The following is a 17987-nucleotide window of genomic DNA, read 5'->3' as shown; positions in this document are numbered from 1 at the left end:
ACTAAACAGTTACATTTTCAATCAGACATAAGCCTTCAGTAATAAAAATTTCACAATGTAGTTTAATTTTGGCCAAAGTAGTTGAATTTTCAATTTAAAAAGATTAATTTATAACAAGATAATTAAACTTTTAACCAACGAGATTACTTTTCAACTTAATACATAAATCTTGAACAAAAAAAGTAATTTTTTAACAAAGCGATTCAACCAAATGTTTTAAACAAATTAGTTCAATTATCAAGATAAATTTTCGAAAAAAATTGTTGAATTTTCCGTTGAAAAAGTTTTTATTCGAGTTTTCACGATCAAACTATGAATTTTTTAATAAAATTGGTGAATTCTCTAGCAAATAGTTGCATTTTTATGAAAATATATGAAATTTATTTGAAAGCAGAAAATTTGTTTATTAAAAAAAAGTTGAGTTTTCATTCAAAAAAGATTCCGGTTAACTCAGTAACATCAAAAATGAAATTTTTTTAACAAAAAAGTAAGTTTGTACGAAAAAAATTGAATTTTCAATACAAAAAGACGAATTTTTTTAACCAAAAAGAATGAACTTTTAACAAAACAGTTAAATTCTCTCATTTTTATTCAAAAAAAAAAGATTGATTTTGTACTAAAACAGATGAATTTGTAATAAAAAGAAATTTTTATAATAAGTAGAACTTTGATCCCGAAAATATTTCAGTTCATTTTTCAACACCAAAATGTAAATTTTAAACAATAAGTAAATTTTCTATGAAAGAGTTAAGTTTTCAAGAAAATAGTATAATAGCTTAATTTCTAACCAAATAGTTGCATTTTTATATAAAAAAAAGATTTACTTTCTGCTAAAGCAGGTAAACTTTAATATAAAAAAGACAAAAGTTTCAAAAAAAGAGTTGAATTTTCAACCAAAAAGTTAAAGAAAAAATGCAATTTTCTATTAATTAAAATAAATTCTGAGATTCTCATAAATTCTCAGAGAGTTTATTTCTCGATTATATTCTCATTACCTTTCTCGAAGTAATATAATCGACTCAGAACTCCAACTCTACTCCTTATTCTACTTTGTGGTTCTAGTTTTCTGGCAAAAACTTTGCTTGATTTGAGTTTGAATTTCCCGGGCACTTTTGTAACTTCGCCAGCGTCTCCTAGTGAGCCGTAAGCTTAATCATTTTCCGATGAAAACGCATCTAGAGTCGCCCGATGGAAATTCGATTCGTGGTTTAAAATTCCACGTTGACAGATTGACGATTGCTGTGTCGGTCTTCCACGTTGTAAGCGTGGGGAAAGAGTCGTTCGAGTTGTCGGGTTGGTTGGCACTTACAACGGGATGCCGAAGTTGACTCCGTCGATTCTTTCACTTTCATAGAAGCCGTGCCTTTTTCCAGTCAAGTTCCACTCGCTTATATCGAAAACATTGTGAAAAAAACTTCAAAAAATGAAGAACCTTCTCATTTTCCTGTTACTCGCCTTTCCGGTCGTTATTTTCACTGCAAATGGAGGTAAGTTACTTGTTAAAATTGAAACATTTAATCCACTTTGACTTGTCGACAATCGAAACAGCATGTTCGCCTTAGAATGACATTTCAATGAAAATTTTTTTATATAATGTTCGATTATTGAAAATAAATATTGTGCTGAAATTTGAAATCGGGTTGATTTTTCTAACTGGGTGGAATTTCATTCGATATGCTCGGTAAAGTGGTTCTGCTCCACTTTTGGGGTCCAGATGATCCAGATTTGATGAAGATTTTATATCCGGCATTGATTTATTCATTTCTTTATAGTGGGAAATTCTTTATTTTCATTATTTTCTTAATATAAGTAATAAAAAATCTAACAATTTTTCATTGTTTTAAGTCTGAATAAGATAAATAAACAAATTCCTATTATAGTTTTAAGAGATATTTTAATTGTTTCTTGCAGGTATTTAGAATGACTGGAAATTGTTTAAATAAAAAATTAAGTTGTTAAAAGAATTCACGATTGATTTGTATCCACATCATTCCGAATGAATCCATTTCTTTAAATTTGATTTTAAATAATCAATATTTGATTAGAACTTGATTTCCATATCAGAAACCCGTTATATCATAAATTCGTTTTTCCGTTGCTTTGAGATTTATCTTATTAAATTGAAAATTCAAATACATATCTAGTTGAATTTTTATTAAAAGTATTTTTTTTAACTGAAAATTTACTATTCCATTTTTTAAATTTATGTATATATATATTTCTTTAGTTAAAAATTCGACTTTGTTTTTAGTTGAAAATTAATTTTTTTTACTGAAAGTGTAATTTTTGGTATTTTTTGTGGAAAATTTGGCTTTTTAGTACAAATAATTATTTTTGGTTCAGATTTGAACTATTTTGTTCAAATTTTTTTTTTCTTTTGAATAAACAATAATTTTTAAACTGAAAATTTAACCATTTTTCGTTGAAAAGTTATATTTTATAGTTTAAAATTTATTTATGTCTGAAAAGTAAATCCTTTTTTTTTCCTTTTAGAAAATTATTTTTTTTGCTTGAAAATTCAGATTTTTGGTACAAATTAATTTTTTTTAGGTGAAAATTTTCCTATTCCTGTTTTGGTTGAAAATGCATTTCTTTCGTTAAAAATTAAACGTTTGTTGAAATTTCTAATTTTTTAAATAAATTTTTTTAAACTGAAAATGTAGCTATACAAATCTTGGTTAAAAATTTATTTACTTTATTGAAATTAAAAAATTTTTTAAAATAAAATATTATTCTTGTTTGAAAATCCAGTTTTGTTGAAATTTTGGCTTTTTAATTCATTTTTTGTATCCAAAATTGTACAAATTTTGGTTGAAAATTTCACCGTTTGTTCAAAATTCGTTTTTTTTAATGTTAATTCTTTTTAGTTAAAAATTCGCCTTTTTATAGAATATTACTCTCCTTGTTGAAAATTCATTTGTTTTGTTGAAAATGTTACTATTTTGTCGAATTTTTAAAAATTTGAAATACATTTTTTAAACTGAAAATTGAACTATTTCATTTTTATTCAAATTGTATTTTCTTAATGTTAAAATTAAACTATTTTGTTAAAAAATAGTTTTTTTTTAATTGAAAATAAAAGTATCATTAAAAAAAAAATTATTATGCTTAAAATTAGTTTTTTTGTTGAAAATTATTTTTTAAACTAAAAATGTAATTATTCTATTTTTGGTTGAAAATTTGTCTTTTTTTTATTGAAAATTTAACAATGTCGTTGAAAATTCGACCTTTTTTTTTGAATTTTCAATCCAAAATATGAATTCTTATCAAAAAATGTATTTAATGAATTTAAAAGAAAAAAAATCTAATTTAGAAGACAATTTAACAAATTTTTGGAACATTTATAACAGAAAAAACTAATATAATTTTCAATTAAGAAAAATCAAATTTTTTACCCAAAAAGAAGCAAAACACGATTTTGAAGAATTTTGAAAGGTTTCAAGGAAACAAAAAACGTTCTTAAGATTCCAGGAAATATTAAACTTAATTTTCTATTTTGAAAAATACATTTTGACAGAAAATTTTAAAAGGTATTACAAATTTTTGAACAAAAATTGGAAGATATTCTGGCAATTTTGGTTTATTTCTAAAGATTCAAAAGAATTTTACGAACAATTCGGGTCAGTTTCAAAGATCTACGAGTAAAAAAGTTTCCTAATGTTAAATTGGAAGATTTTTTTTGAAAATTATAAATTTTTTGTTTGCTTTGATTATTTTTCTTAAGGGTTTGTAAAATTTATCCCGTAAGGAGTGATTAAAGAATAGGAAATTGTAATTTATAATAAATTAATATAAATAATGAATAATGTAACAAATATTGTTGGCCGTTCTTCAAATAAAAAATTAGGTTGCTAATAAATTATAACTTTGTTTCTATCTACATTATTGCGACTTAATACATATTTTTTTTTTTTTTAGTGATTTGTATTTGCTTAAATCGATTTGTAAACAAATTTTTTTATTGATATTAATTATTTTAACTGTTCAATATCGATATTAAAGGTTGATTGTTTTTTAGTTACAAATTTTTCTTTTTGGTAGAAAATTATTTATTAAAATAAAAATTCAGATTTTTAGTTGAAAAATTAATTTTGTGGGTGAAAAGTTAAAGATTTGATTGAAAATTCGTTTTTTGTTGGTAACTATTATTTTTTGTTAAAAATTCGTTTGTTTTTCGTTGAAAATTAATTTTCTAAATTGAAAATTGGTCTGTTTCGAGAGAAAACTCTTCTTCTTGTTTTAAAATTCATTATTTTATTTGAACATTTATTTGTTTTGTTAAAAATTCGTATTTTTTGTTGGAAAATTAAATCTTTTAGTTAAAAATTCGTTGTTTTTTTTTTAAGAAAATAAGTCTCGTTTGAACATTCATTTGTTTCTTCGAAATTTTTACGAAAAATTTCTTAATTTTTTAAATTACCAGATTAATAATTTTTTAACATAAAATTGATCTTTTTTAGATTAAAATTGATTCATTTCTTTGAAAATTAAAGTATTTTGTTGAGAATCAAAATATTTTGTTGAAAATTAATTTTTTAAATTGAAAATGTATCTACAATTTTTTGTTAGAAATTTAATTATTTGATCTAAAACTCGTTCTTTCTGATAAAATTTGTTTAGTTAAATATTCGTCTTTTTGGTAAAAAATTATTTTTCATGTATGAAAATTCAGATTTTTAGTTGAAAATTAATTTTCTAAACTGAAAATTTGTCTTTTTTGTAAAAAATTATTTTTCTTGTTTGAAAATAAATATTTTTATTTGCAAATTCTGTTGTTTTTTACAAAAGAATTCTTTTTTGTTGAAAATTTGTCTGTTTGGGAAAAAATTATACTTCTTGTTTTAAAATTGATCATTTTGTTTAAAAATTCATTTGTTTTGTGTAAAATTTAACTATTTGTATTTTAGTGTATTTTTAAAACTTATAATCCATTTTCAAGAGCTTTTAATTTAAGGGAATTTTTTATTAATTTTATTAGTTTCATGGGATTTCAAAAATTTTATTTCTGGGTGAAAATTAAACTATTTTGTAAGAAATTAGTGTTTTGGGCTGAAAAATTCAACAGTAGTTGAATATTTTTCTTTTTGAGGTACAAGTTTGATTATTTTCGTAGAAAATTCAACTATTTGGATGAAAATGAACTTTTTGGTTAAAAATGAGCATTTTCTTACTGAAAATTTAATTGTTTTGTAAATGATTCATGTTTTTAATTTGCAAATTTAACAGTTTGGTTCAAATTTTTTTCTCTATTGATTGGAAAATTATTCTTCGTAGAAAATTAACTTTTTTTGTTAAAAATTCGTCCATATTTTTTGGAAATTCATCTCTTTTGAAACAAGAGATTAATTTTAAACAAAAAAGGTAACTTTTTGAGAAATTAGTGGAATTTTCAATAAAATAATTAAACTTTCAACGAATTTGTGGAGTTTTAAACTAAACACCAAAAATATAATATTCCATTTTAATACAAATTATTAACTGTCTAACATAAATGGTGAGTTTGTAACAACTAAAAAAAGATTTTTTCACGAAAAGATAAATTTTCAATAAAAAAATTTGAATTTTTTACGAAAGTATAAATTTTCGTCCAAAAACGATGAATATTTTCAAAACAATCGTTGAATTTTCACAAAAAAGATGTTTTTTAATTCAAAGAGATTATTTCTTTAAAAAAAAATACAATAATAGACTTTTTAAATAAAAAGAATTAATTTTCAACCAAAAAAGACGAATTTTCTACCAAAGAATATAAATATTCTACCAAAAACGATTACTTTTTTACAAAAAACTTTAATTTTCAACAAAATAATTAAATCTTTAATTAAATATTAGAATTTGTAACCAAAAAGTAGAATTTTGAACCAAAAAAATGATTTATTAAAAATTCCACTAACGATTTTTTTAAAATTTTATTTTTTTTTCTGTTAAAGATTCATAATTTTAGTTGTAAGTTCGTTTTTTGGTTAAAAAATAAAATTAACAATTCTTTTTTTTTGTAAAAATGTTTTTTTTTTTTAAACTGCAAATTCAAATATTTTGTTAAAAAAAGTCAACTGATTAATTGTAAATACACTTTTTTGTTGTTATTTCATGTTCTTGTTTTCAAAATTAAATTATTTTATAGAGAATTACCTAGACGTTTTGGCTTGAAAATTCAACAAACTGTTTTTTGTTTTTAATTAAAATTTTGTTGTGGACATATCAATTACAGCATTTTTGATTAAAAATTAATATTTTTGTTGAAAATTCAATAATTTGGTTAACATTATTTTTCATCCTTGACTGAAAAATTTTTCTTGGTAGAAAATGCATTTTTTTTTTTAGAAACTTCATCTCTTCTTGAGTTTTTGGTTAAAAATTCAACTTTTTAGTTAAAGATTTATCTGTTTTGGTTAAGAATTTGACTATTTTATTGAAAATTAAAAAATTTGGTACAAAATTTAACTTTTTTGGCTGCTTTTTTAATTGAAAATCAATTTTTCTTGATAGGAATTCATCTAATTAATTTTTTGTTTAAAAAATGAACTTTTATGGTTTAAAAAAGGAAAATATTTATCTGTTTTGCTCGAAAAATTAACCATTTGGTAACGGATTTAACTAAAAGATAAAAAATTGAATGTACTTGTAAAAAAAAAAATAGTCTAGTTCAATTTCTTTTAAATTCATTCTAATTTTACGGAAATCAATGGAATTTTTTGAATTGAAAAATTTTCTTCAATTCTTTAGAATTGAATATAAATTATTTTTCAAGTCTTGTGAATTAAGTAGGAATTTTTTTCCCCTTTAAGCGCGAAAGAAGTACTTTGAATTGATAGCTGGAGGCTCTCAACTAAAAATTGGGTACATTTCGATGCATGATATTCGATCAAATATATTTTTTTTTTCAGGATCGGGATTTGCTTACGCTCAAGATGAAGAAACAGCCGATGAGATGGTGGACGTTGAAGGAGAGGATGGTGCAGTGACAACTGAAGAGGAGCCGGAAGAAGAGACAGTGACAGCATCGAAGGACGTGGACACGACAATTTTATTCATAGAACCGATCCACAACTTGCTCAATACTCTTGGTAATTTTTTTTTTTTTTTTTTTAATTATTTACTTGAACATTTTCAGGCCGGAAACTTGACCGGGAAACCGGAAATTTAATTTAAACCCTGGGAATTTACTTATGATCGCAAATAAAAATTCAAATTTTCATTATTTAAATCATTTTGATCATTTTAGAAAAGTGATTTCTACTTTATCTATTTATGAATTCAACTAATTGGTTAAAAGTTTAACATATTTATAAATAATAATTTTTTTTTATTGAAGATTCATCTCTGGTTGAAAATCAATTTTTTTTTTATCTAAAAATTTAATTATTCAAGTAGAAAATTTAACTATTTTGCCGAAAATACGGTTCTATTTTTATCTTTTCTATTTTTGTTGGGAAGTTTTATTTTCGCCCTCTTTTTTCAGTTGTTATTTTTGTCTCTAATGAGCCGAAAAGTAAGGTAATTTGGAAGTCTGTTTTTTAATTGTAACTCTTTTTCATACTTCTTTTTAGAATAAACAATTTTCTCATAGAAAAATATATTTTTGTTTGATCTTAAATTAAAAATGTATCTTTTTCTTTCTAATTAAATTTTTAATATTTCACTGAAATTAACATCTTGTACTTACAAATTCATCAATTAAGAAAAAGTTTATGTACTTTGTGGAAAATTCGTCTTTTTTATAGAAAACTAATCTTTATGGGCTGAAAATTGCTCTTTTTTATAAAAATTTAAACTATTTTTTTTTAGAAAATTATATTTTTCTTTTAAAGTTAATCTTCTTAGTTTAAAAATGTGTCTTGTCGGTTGAAAATTCAAATATGCCGGTTAAATATTTATGATTTTAAGTTGAAAATTCATATTTTAGGTTGGAAATAAAGATACTTGGTTAAAAGTTAAACTCTTTTGTCAATAAATATTTTAACTTTATAATTATTCAAAATTATTTTTTAGTTGAAATTTCGTCTTTTTTCTGGAAATCAATGTTCTTGGTTAAAAATTCATCTTTTTGGTCAAAAATTAAATTATTTTATTTAAATATTTATCATCTTAGTTGAAAATTTATTTTTCTGTTTGAAATTAAACTATTTTAGTCAATAATTTACCATTTTAGTTGAAATTTAATTACTTTGTTTGCAAAAGTTTTTATTTAAAAGTAAATCTTCTTGTCTAAAAATTCTAATATTCTAGTTAAATTTTTATGATTTTAAGTTGAAAATTCATATTTTAGGTTGGAAATAAAGATACTTGGTTAAAAGTTGAACTCTTTTGTTAAATTTATGTTTATTATTCCTAATTTTAATTTAAAATTTCTGTTTTTCTGAAAATTGAACTGTTTTGTTAAAAATTTGTTTCCTTTTTAATTGAAAACTATATATTTTTTTCAATACCACTTAAATATTTCATAATATTAATTCAAAACCTATTTCTTTTATTGGACATTCATTTTTTTACTCAAAATTTAGTTATTCAAATTTTGGTTGAAAAATGATCTTTTTCAGTTGAAATTCGTATTTGTTGGTAGAAATTAATCTTTTTGGTTGAAAATTCATTTTTCTGGTATGAAGATAATTTTTTATTTAAATATTTATCATCTTAGTTGAATATTTCATAATTTTAGTTAACAATTCATCTATTGGTTAAACATTATTTTTTTTGACTTAAAATTTAATTATTCAAGTTTTGCTTGACAATTCATATTTTTTTCGGATTTTTTTTTAGTTTGAAAATTCAACTATTTCAGTTTTTTCTGATCTTTTATATGGTACAAAATGTATGTATTTTTTTTTGAAAATTTGTCTTTTCTGATGGAATATTAGTCTTCTTGGTTGAAAATTTAACTATTTATTAGTTTGATAAAAAAAAACAACTAAAAAGATCAATCTTCTATAAAAAAAATTACTTTTGAATAAAATGCATGAATTTTTCACCATTTTGTGTATTTTCAGTAGAATTTTCAACTCCTTTAAAAAATCAAAATTTGGTTTAAAATTCATGTGTTTTGTTGAAAATTAATTTTTTACGCGTAGAAAATTTATCTTTTTAGTTGAAAATTTGTTGCTTTGGTTGCAAATTTAACTATTAGGTTTGAATAATCCTTTAAAAATTCGAAATTTTGTTGAAAATTTATGTACTTTCCAAAAAATTATTATTTTTGGCTGAAAATTCATTTCTTTGGTTGAAAATTATTATTGTTTCTATTGAAAATTAATTCTTTTATCTAAAAATTTAACTATTCCATTTTTTTGTCGAAAAATTATGTTCAAAATCCATTTTTTAAATGAATTTTTTAACTTATTTTGTTGAAAATTCGTCTTTTTAGGTTGAAAACTCGATTACTTTGGAATAGTTGAATTTTCAACCGAGAAGATTAATTTTTAAATATATTTATATATAAATATAAATATATATAATATAGTAATGTAGATAAAAAAACTTTAATTTAAAACAAAAAAACCGTTGGATTTAAGCAACAAAAACTAATTTGTAAACAAATATTTGAATCCTCACCCAAAACAGATTTATTTTGAAACAAACATGTGGATTTTGAACAAAAAATCATATTTTCTACCAAAAAAGAAGAGATTTTCTATCAGATTGTATAATTTTCGAATCAAAGATACGAATTTTTTACCAAACAGCGATATTTTCAACCCAATATTTACATTTTCGACCAAAAAGAAAAATTTTCAAGAAAAGCCATAACTTTTGAACCAAAGAGTTGAATTTTCAATCATTTAGATTAATTTTCTACCAGAGAAGATGAATTTGGGTAATTTTTTATTGATATTTTATTCTTTTTCAAAATTTTTCAAGTAAATAGTTGAATATTTAAACTAAAAATGGAGCCAAACACGAAGTAGTTATTTTCATTAAGGAGAATTAATTCTATATAAAAAACTATTTTTTGATAAAAAAGAACTGCTTTTCTAAAAAAAAAAAATGAAAAAAAAAACAGTTCAATTTTGTACCAAAGAATTAAATTTTAGAGTTTTAAAGCCAAAAAGAGTAATTTTCTACGAAAAAATTTGAATTTTCCACAAAAAAGTGAACTTTTACCAAAATCGTTAATTTTTTACTTAAAAAAATTAAATTTTACTTAACCAAAAAATAAAATTATTTTAAAGTTATGAATTTTCAATCTGAAAAATTAAAATTTAAAAAATATTTCAATCAAAAAATAAATTTTAATTTAATCAGCAAATATAAATTCTCAACAAAATACTTGTATCCTAAACGAGAACTGATTAATTTTTAAACTAAACAGTTTCATATTTAAAAAAAAGGCAAATTTTCAATCAAATACAAAGTTTTTTTACCACATGGCGAAATTTTCTACCAAGTTTTTACATTTTTTAATAAAAAATAAGAATTTTTTATAATCAGTATCATTTTTAACCAAAAAATGTGAAATTTCTACAGAATGAGGTGAATTTTAAAACTAAGAAGATGAATCTTCAATGAAATAGTTTAATTTTCTATTAAAAAAAAAATTATTTAGTCAACAAGGACAAAAAGTTCAATCAAATTGTTGAAGTTTTATGTCAGAAAGATCAATTTTTAACAAAAACATTTGTATTTTCAACCGAGAAGTATGCCTTTATTCAAAATTATTGAATTTTAAATAAATTTATACCATTTTTATGTCAAAAGGATGAACTATTAGAAACACAAATTTAATAGTAGACTTGTGAACCGATTAGGTCAGAAAACTGGAAATTCGGCCCTAAAAACAAAGTTTATTTCTTCTAAATTTTCAGAATTGCCAGGAGGTGTCCCTGTCGAATTTCTGATTGGTTTCACGAACAAAGGCGAGAACGATTTCATCGTCGAAACCGTAGAGACCTCTTTCCGCTATCCCATGGATTTCAATTTTTACATTCAAAATTTCTCAACGGTCGCCTACAACAAAATCGTGAAACCCGATCACGAAGCGACTCTCGCTTACTCGTTCGTGCCATCCGAGACTTTTGCCGGAAGGCCTTTCGGCCTGAATGTCAACTTGAATTACCGAGATATTGTAAGTTGTTGATTTAAAAACAAACTTAAAGCTTTTTTTTGTAAAAAAAAGGTAAAATTCCTAATTTAAACACTTTCGTTTGCTTGTAGAGTGGCAACGCTTTTAGCGAGGCTGTTTACAACGAGACGGTGCAGATTATCGAATTGGACGAGGGCCTCGATGGTGAGACAGTATTCCTTTATGTCTTCCTTGCCGCTTGTGTCGTTCTTACGCTAGTTGGAGGCCAGCAATTGCTCTCGTCCTTTGGTCGAAAATCGCGATCCACCTCCTCGCGCAAGGCTCCAGTTGAGATGGGAACTTCGAATCCCAACAATATCGACTACAGCTGGGTGCCGGAGGAAACCCTCAGACTATGTAAGTTGAATAGTTGATGTAAAATTACGTTTTTAGGCTTACGCGCGCCTGACAATGTTTTTCGGGAACTAGTGCGCAGTTATAAATGCCATAGGAATCTACTGCGCAGGTGTAAGTGCCGCAGAGATCTCCTGCGCATATTGACATGCTATTAAACTCTACTGCGCAGATATAAGTGCCTTAGAGATCTACTGCGCATGTAAAATTGCCATACAGCTCTACTGCGTATATTTAAATGCGATGGAAGTCTACTGCGCAGCTATAAGTGCCGTAGAGATCTACTGCGCAACTATAAATGTCGCAGGAATCTACTGCGCAACTATAAGTGCCGTAGAGATCCACTGCGCATATGAAATTGCCATACAGTTCTACTGCGCATATTTAAATGCGATGGAACTCTACTGCGTAGATATCAAGGCCATATGAATCTACTGCGCAACCACAAGTGTCGCAGATATTTACTGCGCATTTAAAATTGCCATAAATCTCTACTGCGCATATTTAAATGCCGTAGGAATCTATTGCGCAACTTTAAGTGCCGTTGAGGTCTACTGCGCATATAAAATTGCCATACAGTTCTACTGCGCAACTTTTCAACTTTTTTAAAAGAAAATTTGTTTTTTTTTGGGTTGAAAAAATTAAACTATTTTGTAGAAAATTAATTTTTTAATATTAAATATTTAATATATTCAACATATAATAAACAACTGGCAAATATCACACATATTTAACATATATATTTAATATATTTTGGGATAATCCGTTGCAGCTCTGTATGTGAAAATGCCAACAAAATGAAAAAACTTCGGGTGCGAATTTGCACTAGTGTACCGTCTGAAGATTAAAAGTAAAGTTTTTTTTCCCGTATAAATTGGAAGTATGAATTTTTTCAGAATGAGGCAGAAAAAAAATATCGTTAAAAATTAAGTAATTTAATGATAATCTGTCTTTGTTGGTGAGATTCAATTGTTTTTTATTTTAAATTAATTTTTTTTAATACCAACTATTACATTTTTTGTGGAAAATTTATGTGTCTTAAGTCGAAAATTCAACTGATTTGTTGCAATTAATTTTAACTGATTGGATAGAAATAAATTTTTTTGTTAGCAATTCTTATGATCGGGTAAAAAATTCAATTGTTTTTAAAAAAATGCAACTTTTTGCCTTAAAAATTCCAGAAATTTGGTAGGAAATTCAACTATTTGTTTTAAAAATAAAACATTTTTGTAGAAAGTTCGTTCTTTTTATTAAAAATTAATTCTCCTCAATGAAGATTTAAATTCTCTATTTTTGGATAAAAGTTAATCCTTTTTGGTTTAAAAATTGAACTACTTAGTTCAAAAGAAATGTTAATGAAAAAAATATAAACTATAATTGAATTAAATACAATTTCAATTTTGATTTAAAAATTATTACTTTTTGGTATAAAATTAATTCTCTTGGTTAAAAATTTAACTATTTTATTAAAAATTCATGTATTTTTCTGAAAATTCCTCTTTTTTTTAAAGAAAATTCTTTTTTTTTTTTTGTTTAAAATTCAAGTATTTGGCTAAACATTTAACAACCAAAATTCAATCATTTTCTGGGTTGATTATTCAACTTTTTTGTTCTTAAAAAATTTTTCTTTACATTGCTAAAAATTAATTTTGTGTTTTAATATTCACCACTTTAATTTAAAATTCAACTCTTTGGTTGTCAGTTTTACGATTTTTTTTTAATTCTTGTATTTTTTTGCAAAATGAACTACTTTGGTTTATCATGAAGCTTTTTTTATTGAAAAATCATATTTCTTGGTTAAAAAAATTAACTATTTTGTAGAAAATTATCTTTTTTGTAGATAAAACGTTCATCTTTTTTGGTTAAAAATACAAGTGTTCGAAAATTGATTTAAGTTGATTAAAATATTTTTAATGAAAATTTTAACTTTTAATTGACAATTAAAAATAATTAATTGATAATTCAAAATATTAAGTTTAAAAATGAACTTTTTTGTTGAAAATTCACATTCTTGGCTTGAACAATCAACTTTTTAAAAGAAAACTCGTCTTTTTGTCTTGAAAATTTTACTAATTTGGTTAAAAATCCACAATTTGTTTGAAAATTCCAAAATTTTGATAGAAAATTCAACTATTTGTTTAGGAATTAAATGTATTGTTGGAAATTCAACTATTAAGTTTAAAAATGAACTTTTTTGGTGAAAATTCACATTTTTGGCTTCAAAAATCAACTTTTAAAAAGAAAATTAATCTTTTTGGCTTGAAGAAGTTAACAATTTGGTTAAAAATCCACAATCTGTTTGAAATTTCATATTTTTAGGTCGGAAATTCCAAAATTTGCATGGAAAACTCGAATATTTATTTAGAAATTAAATGTAACTATTTTGTTTAAAATTGTTTATTCAAATATCAAATTTTATTATTTGTAAATTCAATTATTTGGTTAAAATGAACTTTTTTGAAAAAATTCACATTTTTTATTTGAAAATTCCACAATTTGGTTGAAAATGCATGTTTATGGTTAAAAATTTAACTATTTCAATAGAAAATTTAAATATTTGTTTAAAAATTTTCATTTGAAATTAAACAATTTTCTTACAAATTTATTTTTCTATTGAAATATTAATTATGCATTACATTTTTCGTTGAAATTTCACATTTTTCGGTTGAAAATCTAATTATTTTGTAGAAAATTTACCTTTTTTCTTGAAATTTTTAATTTGACACATCTGGAATCTTCAAATATCTTTTTGAAATTTCTCAGGAATCTTAGGAAAATTATATTCATATAATTTCAAAAACAAATAAACTTAAAAACTAAATAGTTATACGAAATTTAAACTTGAAGGGGAAATTTTTCAAATAGAAAAATCCATGAAAAAATAATATTTGCGCACTAAATAAATAAATAAATATACGCAGTAGAATTCTATCACATTTAAGACAAAAATGTGAATTATCAACCGAAAAGTTAATTTTTAAACCTAATAGTTTGAATTATCAATTGAGAGGTGGAATTTTTGACCCAAAATATGAATTTTCCAACAGATTGTTGATTTTTTTTACCAAATTGTTAACTTCTTCAAGCCAAAAAGATTAATTTTCTCTTAAAAATGGATTTTTGAAGCCGAAAATGGGAATTTTCAACAAAAAAATTTATTTTAAACTTAATAGTTTGAATGATTAATCAAAAATTAACATTTTAATAAACAATATTTTAGTTTAGTGGAATCTTCAACTAAACTTAAATTAGTTTTCAACCACTTGTATTTAAAAAAAAAAGGTGAACGTTTTACCTACAAAAAAGATAACTTTCAACAAAATAGTTAATTTTCTTTAACCCAAAAATATGAATTTTCAATAAAAAAAGGTTCAGGACAAACCAAAGTAGTTCAGTTTTCAAAAATATACAAGAGTTTTGAAAAAAAAATCGTAAAACTGACAACCAGCGGATGCATTTTAAATAAAAGTGATGAATCTTTAAACCAAAAATTAATTTTTAGCAAAGTAAAGACAAATTTTTGAAGAAAACAAAAGTTGAATATGCAACCTAGAAATATGGATTTGCTACCAAAATGATTGAATTTTTGTTGTTGAATATTCAGCCAAATAGATAAACTTTCTAAAAAAAAGATTAATTTTTTTTTAACCATGAAGATTAATTGTTTACCAAAAAAGATAAATTCTTAAAAAATAAATAACTTTTTAACCAAATACTTGAATTTTAAACAAAACAATGAATTTTCTTTTTAAAAAAGAGGATTTTTCAGAAAAATACAGGAATTTTTAATAAAATAGTTAAATTTTCAAACAAGAAAATTAATTTTATAACAAAAAGAAAGAATTTTAAAATCAAAATTCAAATTGTATTTAATTGAATAATAGTTTATATTTTTTACGTTACAATTTTTTTTGTATGTAGTTTAATTTTTTAACCACAAAAGATTCATTTTTATCCAAAAATAGACTATTTAAATTTTTATTGAGGAGAATTAATTTTTAATAAAAAAACGAACTTTCTACCAAATATCTGGAATTTTTAAGGCAAAAAGTAGAATTTTTTTAAAAACAGTTAAATTTTCTAGCCGATAATAAGATTTTTTAACAAAAAAGTTTATTTCTTACCAATCAGTTAAATTTTCAATAAAATAGTTAAGTTTTCAGTTAAAAAATTAATTTTGAACAACAAAAGAACCAGTTTTCTACTAAGATTATGAATGTTTAACAAAAAAATTGAACCTTTAAGAAATCAGTTTAATTTGCTACAAAGCAGTTGAATTTTCCTCTGAAAAAGATGAATTTTGTATAAAAAATTTAATAGTTGGCATTAAAAAAAAAATGTTTCAAAATAAAAAACAGTTGACTTTCATCAACAAAGACGGATTATCAATAAATTACTTAATTTTTAACAATAACATTTTTTTTCTACTTAGAAAGAAAATAAAACAACTAAGTACATCAATTTTCAAACAAAAGATTAACATTTTCTACCTAATATATTTTGGTAGTAAAAAAATTCATTCCAATTGTTAAACTTTTAAGCCAAAAAGTCACGTTTTCATTAAAACAGTTGAATTTCCTAGCAAAACGCTTCATACTTTAAATTTATACAAAAAAAGATTTTACTTTTAAATAAAACAGTTTAGAATTTAGCCAAAAAGAGAGAATTTTCAACAAAATAGTGAAATTCTGAACGAAACTAGATAATTATTAATCTAGTTGTGTTTTTTACGAAAAAAGAATAATTTTTTACGAACACAAATGGATTTTCTCTAAAATAGTTTTATCTTTTGATACGAAAATATGAATTTTTAGTAAAGACGTTAATTTTAAACCAAATAGTTCAATTTTCAGTCAGAAATATGAATTCTCCAGGAAAAATCTAATGGTTGATATTTCAATAAAAAAAGATTTTAATTTTTCAAAAGAAAAAATCACTGGAAATTTCCCCAGAAATCATAGGAAAATTTATTATTTTCTTGAAACCTTTCAAACAAAAGCTTCTTTTTTCGAAATTTTCAAAAATCTATGCTTTTTTTTTTAATTGTTTACAGTCCTCAAGATTAAAATTATTTTCGAATCTTTTCAATACGTCTTAAACTTATAAATATCTAGAATGAATAAGACAATAATTCAGGTATGAAAATTCAACTATTTGATTAAAAATTCTTCTATTTCGTAGGAAATTCGTCTCTGTCGGTTAAAAATCCAACTATCGTTTTTGGTTGAAAATCCACCTTTATTAGTTGAAAACTAACTTTTTTCTTGAAAATTCATTTCTCTTGATTGAAAGTTCAATTATTTGGTTGAAAATGCGAACCATAAATGCCATAGAAATCTACTGCGCAGGCGTATATTCTGCAGAAGCCTAATGCGCAGCTATTGAGGCGACTGGCTATTAATGGCTGCGCAGTAGCCTTCTGTGGCATTTATAGCTGCGCAGTAGCTTCCTGTTGAATTTGTGGCTGCGTAGTGAAATTAAAGTGACAGAAAAGTACATTGGCCTTTGTTTTTTTCTCTGTTTTGTAGTCGACAAATCAAAGAAGAGCCCAAAGCAAAGCCCGAGACAGCGAACAGCGAAGAGAACTGCAGGCTCCGACGACTGAGGTATCTGGGGTCAACTTAATGTGATTATTTAATAAATTCGCCCTGAAGGGGGTCGAAAAGCGTCATTGCTTTCAACTCAACAGATGCAGACTTTTCTAAACAGAGTGTGAATATATAGGACTTTGTTAATTAATAATTTATACAGTTAAGCCGTTTTTCCATCATCGAAACATGAATAGTTTTTTTTTTCAGTAAACTCTTCCGTAGTCGCTGACTTAAAAAACTCGAATTTTGACTACCGGAGAAATGAAAATTCTCACTATTTTCGCACATTGCACAAATATCCATGTATAATTTGGTACTTTGTAGCTTATATCGATCAAGAGTTTCTGTTAATATTTATTTGATTGTTCACGTCGAGTGTTTATTTTTTTTTGCAATTTTTACAATTTTCGAAATTGTAAAATTTATAGTTTAGTTGGGATAGAATTAATTAATTAATTAATTAATTAAATGAGAAATAATTGGAAAGAGTACAAAATTTCGAAGAGGATTTTCGCTCTTCGCGATCGTATTTAGCACAATTAAATAAATTTGTGAATGTGTGTTCCATCAGAGTGTACTCTTTTTGTTGAACGTAATTAAAATAATTAAATTAATTGAAAAATTGCAAATCTGGAGAGCCTGCAAGATTTATATTGAATCATACTTAGAATTGTAAATAAAACTTTCATAGATATCTATTTATGTGTCTGGATTTATTTATATTAATTTCCATCAATTATTGACGCAAATTTTTAAGAAATTAAGCCATCGGAATTTTCTCAGGATTGATTACGTAATTATTGAAGGCATAGAAATCTACTGCGCTGCCATAAATATCACAGAACTCTACTGCGCAACTATAAATCCTCGGTCGCTTTTAGACCTGCGCAGTAGACTTCTGTGGAATTTATGGTTGCGCAATAGGTTTCTACGCCATTTGTACGTAGGACTAACCTTCAACTTTTTCTTGTCCCTGGGAAATGGAG

The 17987-nt window shown here is 24.2% G+C and overlaps 1 protein-coding gene across 1 annotated transcript; it reads left to right on the top strand.

The window, feature by feature from the left end:
* The first annotated feature begins 1232 nt into the window (after window positions 1–1232).
* Window positions 1233–17699, top strand: LOC117171954 (translocon-associated protein subunit alpha). Its single transcript, XM_033359645.1, has 5 exons — window positions 1233–1487; window positions 6888–7067; window positions 10800–11059; window positions 11149–11413; window positions 16939–17699. The coding sequence occupies exons 1-5, from the start codon at window positions 1424–1426 to the stop codon at window positions 17013–17015; spliced, it is 846 nt and encodes a 281-aa protein (XP_033215536.1). The 5' UTR covers window positions 1233–1423; the 3' UTR covers window positions 17016–17699.
* Window positions 17700–17987: the final 288 nt, after the last annotated feature.

Source organism: Belonocnema kinseyi, chromosome 1, assembly GCF_010883055.1.
Source record: "Belonocnema kinseyi isolate 2016_QV_RU_SX_M_011 chromosome 1, B_treatae_v1, whole genome shotgun sequence".
In the NCBI taxonomy this organism is placed as follows: Eukaryota; Metazoa; Arthropoda; class Insecta; order Hymenoptera; family Cynipidae; genus Belonocnema; species Belonocnema kinseyi.
The sequence above is the reverse complement of the archived record's forward strand: the minus strand, read 5'-3'. Positions and strand labels throughout refer to the sequence as shown.